Raw genomic sequence first — 12,590 nt, forward strand, 5'->3', positions numbered from 1 at the left:
CTTTCTGCTTTTTCTTAAACGACGCTTGATTGGGCTGAACATTGGCACTTATTGCATGGGGCAAAAAGAAATAAAATTGCAAAGTTGAAACAGCTGACAACAGACTAAACGGGTTTCTTGCTTAGTTGAAGCCTGATTTGAGAGCTCTCGAAGCGACGTCGGATGGCTTGCTTTTAAAACCTAATTTAAAAGGAATAAAGAAATGATCAGCTATCACGAGGTTCAAGCTGTTACAGTCGTTGTTTGGATGTATGAGAACAATATTGCACACACACTGCGTATATATATGTGTATATATTTATATGTGTGTGTGTGTGTGTAATATTCGAGTATGTATGCTTGATGACTCCTGTTAAAGTGACTTGACTTGGCGACAACTACTTTGGCTGCTCTTGATTGACAGTCATGAATCCTCTACAGCCCCCCCCCCGCCCCCCTCCCGCCATCCGTTTGTTGGCCTCCTGCGTGCGCGTGCAGGTGTCCGTCTTCGCACCTGACGTTTATGACTCGTCACGCGTGGTCACACCATCGCAGACGTTCCCACGACACCCTGCCGGGAGGAAGAGGTGAGGAAGCTGCTTCCCAACACCCCCCCCCCCATGCGACACGAGGCCTTCACACGAATGCACGCGGCTTGCTTTGTTGGAGTTTCACACCTTCTCCTACACGCGAACAAAAGGGCGCGTGGCAACGTGTTGCGGGACAAACGGTGTGTGTGTGTGTGTTCGGGGGGGGGGGTAGATGGGTGATCGGTGATCAATGGGCAGATGGCGCCCGATGGAATATGCATGGTTATTGAGGGCGCGCTTCCTGATGCGGGGTGCACGCGTGTCTGTCATTTGGGTTGTGTATTTGCTTTGTTTGTCGTGCGTGGACGTTTCAAGAACGAACACGCGCGCACACGCTAAATTGGAACGTGCCTGGTGCATGCGGCGTGCGTGCATAGTGGGCGTGTCTTGTAGTACAGTACTTGGGTAAACAAACGGGGCGTGGCCAGTCCAAGTTGTGCGCTTTTTCGTCTGTGACGTCAACCTCTCCCTTTCGCCTTCCCTAAAAAAGTGCGCGCGAAAAATGTTCAATAAAAAAAAAAAAGTGCGCGTCCTCTGGGTCGTCATTTCGAGATGATGATGACGTCACGAAGTAACCCTATTGTCTGCTGACAGTTTTGCATTAAGTGTCCACTGTCCGGTTGAGACGTTCGGGGTTTTTTTTCCATTTATTGAACCAAAACAATTGCAAATTTAACGAAGAAAAAAATGCCACCAGGGGCCTTAAATGAAAGAAAGATTGAAAACATTAAAATGTGAACACAATTTTGACAGCTTTATTTGTAGAACCAGATAGAAAAAGAACTTTTTGAACAACACACAGAAAAAGGTTTATCCTTAAACTTGTGAATATAAAGGTTCTGAATGAAATCCTCTTTTTTTTTTTCTTTAAATGGCGTGTCACCATTTGAAAAGCCCAAAAGAGCGAAAGAGAGAGTGGACGGATGCGTCTTGACGTCATGCATGATGACGTCAAGACGTCCAGCTTACTTCTCGGTTGACTTTGTGTGCCAACTTGGGAAAAAAATGTTCCAAATAATTTTGCAGCGCAGACATGTGTTGCACCGGAAGTGACGTCGCATCCCGCTGGTGATTGATTAACGTGAACGCAGTTTCGCTTTGACAAACATTAATCCGTCGTTTGTTATTCGGGCGAGCTGGCTCTGCAAGTGGACATTTGTGGCAGTGGACCCCTGCCGTAGCCTCATTTGACCCCCCACCCCCCCCCCACAATAAACACCCGGCCCTTGACCCACCTCCTTTTTCTCCTTTTCCTCCTCCTCCTCCTCCTCGTGGCGCTGTTATAAAAAGCATTCCCATCCGGGCCGGCTCTCCAGTCCACAATTCAACCTTCCTACCTGCTGCCGAGCTCGTGCTCGTCTCGTCTCTTTTTCCCTGTCGTCGGGAGCGCGCCCGCCGTCCTTCTGCTTTGGACTTTTTGGACTCGTCTTGGTTCTTCTGGATGCAGCTCGGAGGCGCGATGGCGCGCTGCCTGTTGGCCGTTCTGCTCGTCCTCGTCATGCGAGCGCGCACCGTCAGTACTTTGCTCCTCTTGACTACTTTCGCTTAATCGCCTTGACTTGACTTGCTTGACTTCACTCGACTCTCCTCCGCAACGTCGCTTGTGCGCTTTTGCGCAGCAGACGCACGCGATCTTTGTTCCAATTGCCTCAGTTGTCTTTTGAGCGGAGATTTTAGATTTAGGACTTCAACTTGTTTCCTTGTGTGTGTGTGTGTGTGTGTGTTCAGCTAAATCAGATATCATCCGGAAAGCAAAACAAAAGCTCATTGTCTTCGACGTCTTGGCGTGATTTGCTTGCATGCAGTAATAATAAGTATGCTAATAATAGTAAGAATAATTTGCCAGACTCACTTTTAGTCTTTTTTTTAATCGTCACCGACTTTTATTCGGTTTAGACAAATCCCACTTGCATTTCACTGGGTTTAATAAAATATTTTTGGGGGTTCCAAAATCGAAACAATTTCCTGTTTTGTGTGTTTGTGTTGTCGCGTCCATGTCGTACTTTTGCCCAAATGACGTCATGCTGCGTGTCAACCTGCAGACGGAGTCGTCCGGCGTGTTCGAGCTGAAGATCGAGTCGCTGACGAGCACGAGCACGCGTGCGCTATGCCGGCCGTCTTCGCGCGCGTGCCACCTCTTTTTCCGGGTGTGTCTCATGCACGCGCAGGACGTCATCGACCCTGAGCCGCCGTGCACGTACGGGACCGCGCTCACTGAGATTGTGGTGCTTGATCCCGGTTCCATTGGCGGGAGCGCGCCTCTCAGAGTGCCCTTCCACTTCAAGTGGCCGGTAACAAAAAAAACAAAAAAAAAAAAACACCAACGCGCCACGCATTGCTGTGTTGGTGAGAATCTCACTTTTTGCTCTCCTCCAGGGAACTTTCTCTCTCATCTTGGAAGCCTGGACTGCCGACTCTGCCGGACTGGACTCCACAGGTACAACTCTGTTGCAGTAGCTCATCTTCTCCGCCGAGGGGCGCCCTCGCGCACTCAAGCAGCACCCCCCCCTTCTTAAATATTCCCCAATCATCAATTCTTGGATTCCCAAACCCATCCTCCATTATGCGCCAAAAATCTCAGTTGAGGAGATTCATTGCAACAAAATTAGTCCTTTGGCACCATCTCGTGGCACCAATTGGGAATTGCAATCCAGTATAAACGTTTTTTTTTTTTTCATTATTATTGATTCATTTATGGCAACAGTGTTCATCCTCCTCCATCCATCCCTCCTACGCATCTAACAGTGAAACCCCGCGATTGGTTGGGGGGGGTCACACAACAATGTCATCTCCCCCGAAAGTGCATCGTTATTCCCTGTGGATCAGGAGTCTCGTTCCTCGAGGGCCGGTGTCCTGCCCGTTTTCCATCTCCCCATGGTGCCACACACCTGAACGATCGTTATCTCGCTTCATTTGAATCAGATGTGTTGCAACGGGGAGAGAAACCGGAAGGACACCGGCCCTCGAGGAACACTGCTGTCGATAATCCAAGATGGCGGCACAGTACGACTTTTGCATTGGACAACTGGATTAAATGAAGCTCCTCACGCCCACATCGTTGCCGGGCCCCTAGAAGGCACCAAACCAATTTGTCAATGCTAAATTTGGCTTTGTGAGTTTTGAGTAAATAATCGAGGATATTAAAAAAATTAACCAAATGGGCAAAATGTCACTCCTCATATCTTTTTTGTGTGGGCTCGTGCCTTCTTCCCGTCGTGGTAATGAGGTTAAAGTTGACTTCCTTCCGTTTTGGTGGCTGATGAAGTGCCCCCCCCTCCCCCTCAGATAACCACAACAACCCGATCAGCCGCCTGGCGACACGGCGGCAGCTGCGCGTGGGCGACGATTGGTCGCAGCACGTCCACGTTGGCGAGCGCGGCCGCGTGCGTTACTCGTACCGCGCCGTGTGCGACCAGCACTACCACGGCGACGCCTGCGCCGCTTACTGCCGCCCCCGAAACGACACGTTTGGACACTACACGTGCCAGCGCGACGGACAACGCCAGTGCGTGGATGGATGGGCGGGCCAATATTGCGCGGAGCGTGAGTGCGCCGTCCGTGCCAGTCTTGCTCCTCCTATTCCTCCTTTCCTACCTTCTCGTTCTACCTTTCCTCCTTCGTCCCTTCTTTCCTACCACCTTCTTACCTTTTCTCCCTTTCCCGAATTTTCTCCAATATTCGTGGCGAACGCTTGTTTTAGTCCACGAGCCATGAAATCTGTCACGTCAAGCCGTGTGCGTGTGCGTGTGCGCGTGCATGGTCATGTGTGAGATGGCCTCCTTAGTTCTGGGCCCAACAATGTGTCGTCCCCCACCGTGAGCTTAATGTGCGCTACCGGGCGTGAAAAGAGAGCATGTGTCGCTTTTGTTGCGCTGGCCAGCTGCTTGGCTGCACACTTAACGAGCATGTATGAGAGTGCGCGTGAGAGAGAGAGAGAGAGAGAGAGTTGTGTCTGTGCGTGGGTTTGACATTGTAAATGTTTGTGCATAAGTGTGTGTGAGCGTGGATGTTTGAGAATGTAAATGTTTGCGCACGCAAACGTGTGCGCGTGCTTGGCAGCAACGCTGTTGTCGTCTTTTGGGGGTGTCACGCGCCCTCGCTGACTTCCTGGCATCTTTCCTTAAATCCATCAGCCATCTGCGCTTCGGGCTGCAGCACCGAGCACGGCTTTTGCGAGGCCCCCGGCGAGTGCGCGTGTCGCCAGGGTTGGCAGGGAGAACGCTGCGACCAGTGCGCGCGACACCCCGGGTGTCTGCACGGAACCTGCCGGCAGCCGTGGCAGTGCGACTGCAAGGAGGGCTGGGGCGGACTCTACTGCAACCAGGGTGAGTACCGGTGCCGGAGATCTTCTCGCCTTCGGACTGCGGCGGGACCTTTTTACTGACGGCCGACTTTGCCACCTTCAGACCTCAACTACTGCACCAACCACAAGCCATGCCAGAACGGCGCGTCGTGCACCAACACGGGCCAGGGCAGCTACACTTGCGCCTGCAGGCCAGGATTCAGCGGAAACAACTGCGAGATCGCGGACAACATGTGCGACAGCGCCCCCTGCAGGAACGGAGGCAGCTGCAAGGTGAGCCCCGCCTGCTCTCGCCCGCCGTCGGTCCTTTTGAATGCGCTTAAATGTCCTCGGGGAGCCTCACCCCACTGACTTCGCGCGCGAGGCGGGCGACATGCTGGACTGGCCTCCAGCCAATCACAGAGTGCATAGAGACAAAAAAAAAACCAAACAAACAAACCAAAAAAAGGGACTGATTGTCAGTCAATGTCAGGGCCCATGTAGCCAAATGAAAGGCTGGTCGCTGGTTGATGTCAAGGCATTTACAGACAAACAAACAATAGAAAGGTCGCCAGTCAATATCCGGGTACATAACTGACTGGTCGCCACTCCCGGTCGCACGAGGAGCAGCACACTTGAAAGCGTCGCTGTCAACTTTGATGGCACAAATCTGCGACTCGTCAGTATTCGTGCCACCAGGGGGCGCTGTCGCCCAGAATGCGTGTGTGTGTGTGTGTGTGTGTGAGAGTCCCGGACAGAAAACCAGACGTGAACGGAACAAAGTGGTCCCATGCAAACATGCGGGTTCAGTCAAAGCTTGGAGAATATCTGGAGGCACAAATCGCCACAGGGCAAAAGCAACCAAAGTAACGTGAATATTCTTCTTCTCTTTCGCTTTCAAACTCCAAAAAAAGCGCGTCATGCGACTTGGAACACGCGCAATCCTACTTGATGCTGGCACACAGCGAGTCTTTCAAGTTCCGCGGACTCTCATTCATAAATATCAGATTGCAACTTTGACCACCGACGGCGACTCTCCGCCAGCAATGCCCAATTTGTTGCCCACTCGCGCTTCAATGTCGCCTTTGGTGGGCGGGTCATCCCGCGAGATCTCCGGCGACGAGATCTCTTTGAGAACACAGGCGAGGATCCACCGAGCGGTGATCCGCACCAGCGCAAAAGCAGTTCGAAGAAGTCTTCAGCAATGACCGCCGCCGCCTCTCGTGGATTGGCGAAGGCGGTTGGCATGGCAACCGTCGTCAAAGACGACCTGCCATTGCCCGCGGCCGACCAGGTGCTGCAAGATCACCGCGCTTGCATTTGTGTTGTGGACGCCGCTTCGACGTCAGACACTTTGTGGAGACGCACAAAAAAAACCCAGAAAAAGTCTTTGTCTTTGCATTATTTCTGATTTCTTATTTTTTGTCAGCAACTTTTTAAGGCCATGCGACGGCATTTCCTTCACATTCAAACCCGGAAGAGGCGACTCCAAAACCTTTTTTTTTTTTTTTTTTTTTTGGGAAGCCATTCAGAAGTTGGGCTTGTGGGTGTGTCGCGATGCAGATGTTGTAGCAAATTCAAATATTCAATTTTGAACCGCAATATAGTCAGCAAATTTCCCACAAACCCCCAGCATGCTTTTCTCGTGTTTTCACGAAATAGCAAAAGATGAGCGCCAAGATTGCTTTGGTCTCTGAGCGACCCGCTCGATGCGACCCCGCTGGAGTTTCGCTGCTGTGGCTGCGAACGCTCGCAATTGTATCGTCGCAAATCGAATGTTGGAGCGGCAACTCGTCACCGTGTGTGACATTTGCATGTGGCGAAGGCTCGCGCGGCGTGAAATGGTGCCGCTTTGGGATTAGTTAGCTGCTTAACGAGCATTCCGTTTACTGTTAAGCAGTCGGTCAATAACGGCGTCAACTTGGCTGTCGGCCCCTCTCGCCTTCATAGCACCAAAAACGGGAGTTTGCAAACTTGGACCGGACACTCGACCAATCTCGACCAACTTCACTGCAGGAGGGACCACATTTAAATTATTTTTTTTGTGTCCGTGCCTCTCATCGGGCCACGTAGGACCGCACGCTTTCGGACCAGATCGATGACCAAAATTTGAAATACGGACAAATTCGGTGAGATCAATATGTGCTCTTATTATATTTCATTTTTCATAATCCATTTCTCAATGCATGGATGAAAGATTCACAATTCAACAAAAGGTTTTAAGCAAACAAACTTACTGTCATTTTGTTTTTCCAGTGCAAAGGGCTCTCGAGTAAAATAAAAAAAAAAAGCCCATTCAAGGATGGCACAAAACCACCGACCGGGTCATGAAGTTTAAGTGCAACAACTCCATCCTTCGGTTATCCGAAGCGCTTCTCCTCATGAGAGTCGCTGCTTGAACCCTCAACTGGTTGACAGCCAAGATCTCATTTGCTTTCACAAAAATCACCAAATTGTATTTCTTTTTTATTTTAAGGTTCCATGTTTGTCCTCCACGTCATTCCAAATCCGCCCCCAAAATATTCGGCCTACTCGTGCTCTCGTAGAAGACGAGCGCAACTCGGCCATGTCCGCCATCTAGGGGTGAACGGTGCTATTACAACTTGAAACTATTGCGGAAACGCGTAATTCACGGGGCGAAGGCCGGGCCGGGTTGCGAATAGTCGAAATCCGCGAAGAATTGATGGCGATTGAAATGCAATAAAAAATGAATTGACGATGATCTAAACGGAGTCATCGTTCCAAGCGTTTTCCGATTCTTCTCCGTTTCGTTGTGCTTTGCAAGGCCCACTCGTCACTTGAGCGCCATGTTTTGTTGGGAGATGAGAAATGCCGACGATAATATGCTGCAAAGTATGCAAAACATTTGTGAAATTCAATTCAATGATTTAACTGCCTATATATCAATCTAAATGATCCTCATTTAAAAAGTCATGACATCAATTTGCGTGAATCATTTCATCTCGCAGCCATTGACGGCAAAAAGTCGTTTCATTTGACCCGTTCTGGCGGTGAATGACTTCATCACATTGGATTGACAAGAGGTTGTCCTCTTGCGCAATTTTTGTTATTGTTTGAAAGTATTTTTGCGGACGACTAAAACGTTATTATATATATTTCGACTACATTTGACGTTCTACAGCAGAAAAAAAAACTATTCCTGTCCAGAAATGAACGGACCTAAACGTTAAAGTTCCATTTTAGGACATTTTTTCCAAAATATTTTCGTCTTGAAATGGTTTCTGCATTTCGTTATTTCAAAAGTTGCTTATCTGCAGCCCATTTGCTAACGCTTCACTTTGTGTCGATAATTGTGCTCGATATTCTCACGTCATCCATTTTGCCAGTGAATTGTCGCCGTTGTCCCGAGTTTCGGTCCTTCCTTCCAGTTTTGGGGAAAAGTGTCCATCAAATCTTGAAAATAATTTCGAAAATGACTTTCACCAGCTTTGCTTTTTTAAAAAAAAAAAAAAGAAATTTTTATGGATTTTTTTTTGCTTACCCCAAAACACGACGCTCTGAAAAAGCAAACAAATGAGTCCCAACTAATTTGACCTCTTGCCCGTTGGCCAGATTTGTGGTGCAGCATTTTTCAAATGTTTTATTTTGCCAGCGTCCTCGTTCTTTTGCACACGCGGGAAATGCCCAAAAGGCAAGCGCACACGTCGCTCAACGACGTTCGTCCGATCCACTTCCTCTTCATATTTGTGCGACCTGAAGCGGAATTTGTCAACAATTTGCGCAAACGACTCTTTTTTCCGGCGCTGCAAATGAGATCGGCCTCCCATGAATTGGAGCAATCCAAATTTCTTTCTTTCTTCTGTTTTAGTCGCCGCGAGCCGCATGACAAGTGCGGCGGCTACTTTACTCGGACTTTCTATTTTGCCGCTTCTTCCTCCGTCCGCAACCCGGACAGTCCAATGTTCCCTCTCAGCTGCGCGCGTGCGCAATCGCGCACGCGCGCACACACTCAGCGCACAAGAACGTCAAAATAAAATAAAACAGAAACGCATTACTTAATATCTAATTTTAGAACTGATATAATCTAGTTAATTAGACCAGTTATATATTTTGTACCATTTTGCAACGTAACTTAATGAGTGACAGGTGTCCAGCCAATAACGCCGTCCAGTTCGTGTCCGGCTACGCAGCCAATCGGAGCAGAACGTCGCGAATGTGCCCTGCCCATATTCGCCGTGCAGGTTAGCTAGCTAGCAACAGTCAAGAGACGCAGATGCTAACCCCTGATCATGGCGAAACGAACGGTCAGTGACGCATCCACTCATCTAGCCAAAGTAAAAAAGAAATGCGGTTCTTTTAAGATGGAATGGCTGTCGGAGGATGTGAAAATAGAAGAACAAGCGGTGAAACCGAGTGAGATTTTTTCCTTTTTGAGTGAGAAAGGTTTACTCTGCAAAACATGTTGCGAAGCCAAAGTAGCAAAAGCAGGAAGGACAGACGGGGACAATAAGGTCACATTTAAATCAGATTTGTGCATATTCTAGTGACATATATTAATCATTAAATGCTGTTACTATTAGATAATTTATGGGCAGGGTTCATTTGCAGGCGTGATACTGATGTGTGGCCACATCGTGCACATCCGATGTTGCTCAGGGAGCTTGTGTGTCTGCTCAGACACATGAAAAATTAGAGGGAACATTGTCGGACACCCTCCGGCCGTCCTTAAAAATTTGACATATTCTTATTCTTCATAAAATCATCCCGCGTCGCCGTCCGAAAAAAAAAAAAGTGGCACCCGTGCAACGTCGGTTTGGTCTTTCATAAAGCTCATTTGAAGCTCATCAGATGGCGAATTTCTTCTTCACGTCCACGTCCGGACGACAAAACTCTCCTCCTTAAAAGCCACAATCGCTAAATTCATTTGCCAGCTGCGGCTCTCCACGTTATGGAATGACATATTGTCAACATTCTAAACACGCTTTTTAACACAGCTAGCGTACCGGAAGCTTTCGCCGACGCTTTTTGTCACTCGAGGCCAATTCCGAGACGAGCTCCAATCGAGGTCGCGCTCGACACGTGGTTGTTTGGATTGCGCTTCATCCCTTTGCTCAAATGCAAGGCCCCTTCAAATGCATATTTTGCCTCTCCATTGCTTCTTCACACAGCTGCGCGTCTCGCTTCCGTGTTTTTGCACACAAGAGAACACGTTTGAACTTTATTTCTAAAACTCATTTCACTTGAGCTGGAGCTGCAAGAAAACGCTTTCCATATGGGGTGATCGAAATGAGCAAGAAATTGGAACACAAAAGGACGGGTCGGTCGACGCAACGCCATTCACGCTTTCATTTGAATATGGTTCGAAACGACAAACGGGACGGACGAAAACTCACTTCCAACCTTGCTTAGTCCGTCCTTTTCCTAAAACTTTCCATGCCGCGTCCCTAAAATGGCCGTCAGACGGATGGACGGACCGCTCCGTCCCTGGGACGGAATTCCCTCGCGACGTGCGGCGGCTTCACTCGATCGCGTCGTTTCAAATGCGACCGCAACTTCATCCGTTGCCGTTTATTTTGGGCGATTTCGTGGAGCGCATCGCTTGTGAAAAGTGAGGGGAAGCGGAATTCATTCAAACCGTTCCACAAACGTAATCACGGATTGCAAAATGTTGGCCTCGGTCGAGCTCACGGATCGCTCCGGTGCATCGCGCCGACTTCCTCCGGCGGCCTAAACCACAAACGAGCGCGAGAGCGAGCCCGCTCGACACATCGACACGCGTTTGTGTTGCTTTTCGGACGGCAAATTTGATCCAAATCGTTGCAAAATCTTTTGATTCAGCACACTTCATGTGCCATGAACTCGCTCAGCGCCATTGACGGATATACACGTCAAAAAGTCGTCCGGATGAGTGAGTGAGTTCAAAGTGTGAAAAAATGTTTTGCCTTTTGAACGACGCAGATCCGTCTCATTTCTTTGATCCGTTAGTTTCATTATTTTCCAGACGGTTCCGTCTCTCTATTTGGCAGCATTGCCGGCGCGGGCGTGCTTCCCGGCACAACCCGTGTTTGTTTGTTTTGAGCGTCAACATGTTTTTGTGGCTCTTCTTGCAGGATTTGTCCGACGGCTACGCGTGCGTGTGTCCTCGGGGCTTCTCCGGGCCCGACTGCGCGACCGGCGGCGTCCTGACGTGCGCCGACGAGCCGTGCTTCAACCGCGGCGTGTGCAGAAGCGGAAACGGAAGCGGCGGCTACACGTGCCGGTGCCCGCCAGGCTACGCCGGCTCCAACTGCGAGATGAAGGCCAACCGCTGCAGCAGCAATCCCTGCGCTAACGGTAACGAGCGCGACGCTAAGCTAGGCTAAGTTAGCTCGGAGTGTTGACGGAAAAGTCACGAGTCCAAATCATTTGTTTTAAGTCTTCATCTGAGACGTCGTCACTGCATTATGAAGAAAAAATTGTCACCATTTTTTGTTCCAGCGTCACTTTTTATGTGGCGAAAAGCCGGCGGTGGTTGAAATCAAGTCAACAAATGCAATTTTCTTCTGGAAAAATGTGAAGATGGCGCGCTCGCTTCTGATTTGCAATCACGTGACGGGTTGGGGACAGCGCTCGTTTGTGTGTGCCGTTGCCATGGCGACGGTCCCGCTCCTCCCGATCGGTCGCTTGCGGGAAGGAGAAGGCTCGGCGTGCTTCGATAGGGTCGAAGGTCGCCGGGAGGCGCGCGGGCCGATTCCGTCGCGACAAGCGCGAGCGAAAATATCGCCGTCTCACTCGCTTCGCATGACGGAACGAAAACGGGCTCGCTTGAAATACTTGGCGTCACAAAAACTGCATTTTTTTTTTTTGATGTTGAACATTTGCTTCATTCAGAAACATGTGCCAAGTTCAATTGAAAGGAATGCTGACATTTCTTCTTCGGAAGTGACCGCGTGGCCTCATCGATGAGCTATTTTTCTTCTCGGCCGCCGGCAGCCTGCTTTTTTTTGTTTTCGGCCGACGCGCGTGTCGGCGCGGTTGCCGTCCGTCCGTCCGTCTGTGGGCTCCGCTCGCCCCTCCCCTCTGTGCTCAGCCGAGGGGGAGGGAAAAAAAAAAAGTGTCTGGCTTCCCGCCATTCACTTCAAAGTGGCAGCTGGTTTCGTGATTTCTGCATGCGGCCCATCAAAGCGCAATGAGACGCTGCCGGCCAAAAGAGAGGAGAAAAAAAAAAAAAGAAGAAGAATGAGCAGTGGCGGACAGTTTTTTTTTTTTTTTGTTTGAATCCATGCAAAGCGTCAAAAGCGGCCTCGTGGCCGGCCACTGTCTGGCTCGGAACAGATTTTATTTATTTATTTATTTTTTTAGAAATTAGAAATCCCTTTATTGTCATTGTCATTTGCGAGGCATCGCGCCGTCGCCCTGCCACGAGTCGTTCCAAAACGCAAGTGGGCGACGCCCACCTCCCCAAAATCTCCCCGTTTCAAATATGAGCTCGTTTGAAATGTCAACGTTGCGGAGTTGCGCTTCCCTGCATTTTGTGACCATCTTGTGTCTAATGAGGGGAAAAGTGGTGACCAAAACGTGGCTTGAGGGCAACCAGCCGAGCGGTCTTCGTCATCTTGGACACGGACGCAAACGCATTTTGGACCTCGGGCGGACTGGGGTCAAGCTTTAAGGAGAACAAATTGCTGCAGCGCAACACTAAAAAGCCATGATGTCATTCTAAGAATGGCGAAAACAAAAAAAAACTAAATCGACATTCGTCAGAATTGACCAAAACATCGTTTCACATTTTGCGTCGG

At 49.5% G+C, this 12,590-nt stretch overlaps 1 protein-coding gene across 2 annotated transcripts in view; it reads left to right on the forward strand.

Moving 5' to 3' along the window:
• Positions 1-1,893: 1,893 nt before the first annotated feature.
• The window catches only part of LOC148332980 (delta-like protein C), a 42,524-nt gene continuing 31,827 nt past the window's right edge, over positions 1,894-12,590 (forward strand). Inside the window, exons 1-7 of one of the 2 annotated variants that reach the window (XM_088299844.1) lie at positions 1,894-2,082; positions 2,612-2,860; positions 2,946-3,006; positions 3,855-4,112; positions 4,703-4,894; positions 4,976-5,145; positions 10,923-11,145. In XM_088299844.1, coding sequence (XP_088155970.1) covers positions 2,011-2,082; positions 2,612-2,860; positions 2,946-3,006; positions 3,855-4,112; positions 4,703-4,894; positions 4,976-5,145; positions 10,923-11,145 — 1,225 coding nt within the window. In that variant the 5' untranslated portion in view covers positions 1,894-2,010. The remainder of the gene's footprint in view (positions 2,083-2,611; positions 2,861-2,945; positions 3,007-3,854; positions 4,113-4,702; positions 4,895-4,975; positions 5,146-10,922; positions 11,146-12,590) is intronic. The other variant, XM_088299845.1, reaches the window with a different exon arrangement.

This window comes from Idiotropiscis lumnitzeri, chromosome 7, assembly GCF_059441095.1.
Source record: "Idiotropiscis lumnitzeri isolate Australia: NSW breed Sydney's pygmy pipehorse chromosome 7, RoL_Ilum_1.0, whole genome shotgun sequence".
Classification (NCBI taxonomy): Eukaryota; Metazoa; Chordata; class Actinopteri; order Syngnathiformes; family Syngnathidae; genus Idiotropiscis; species Idiotropiscis lumnitzeri.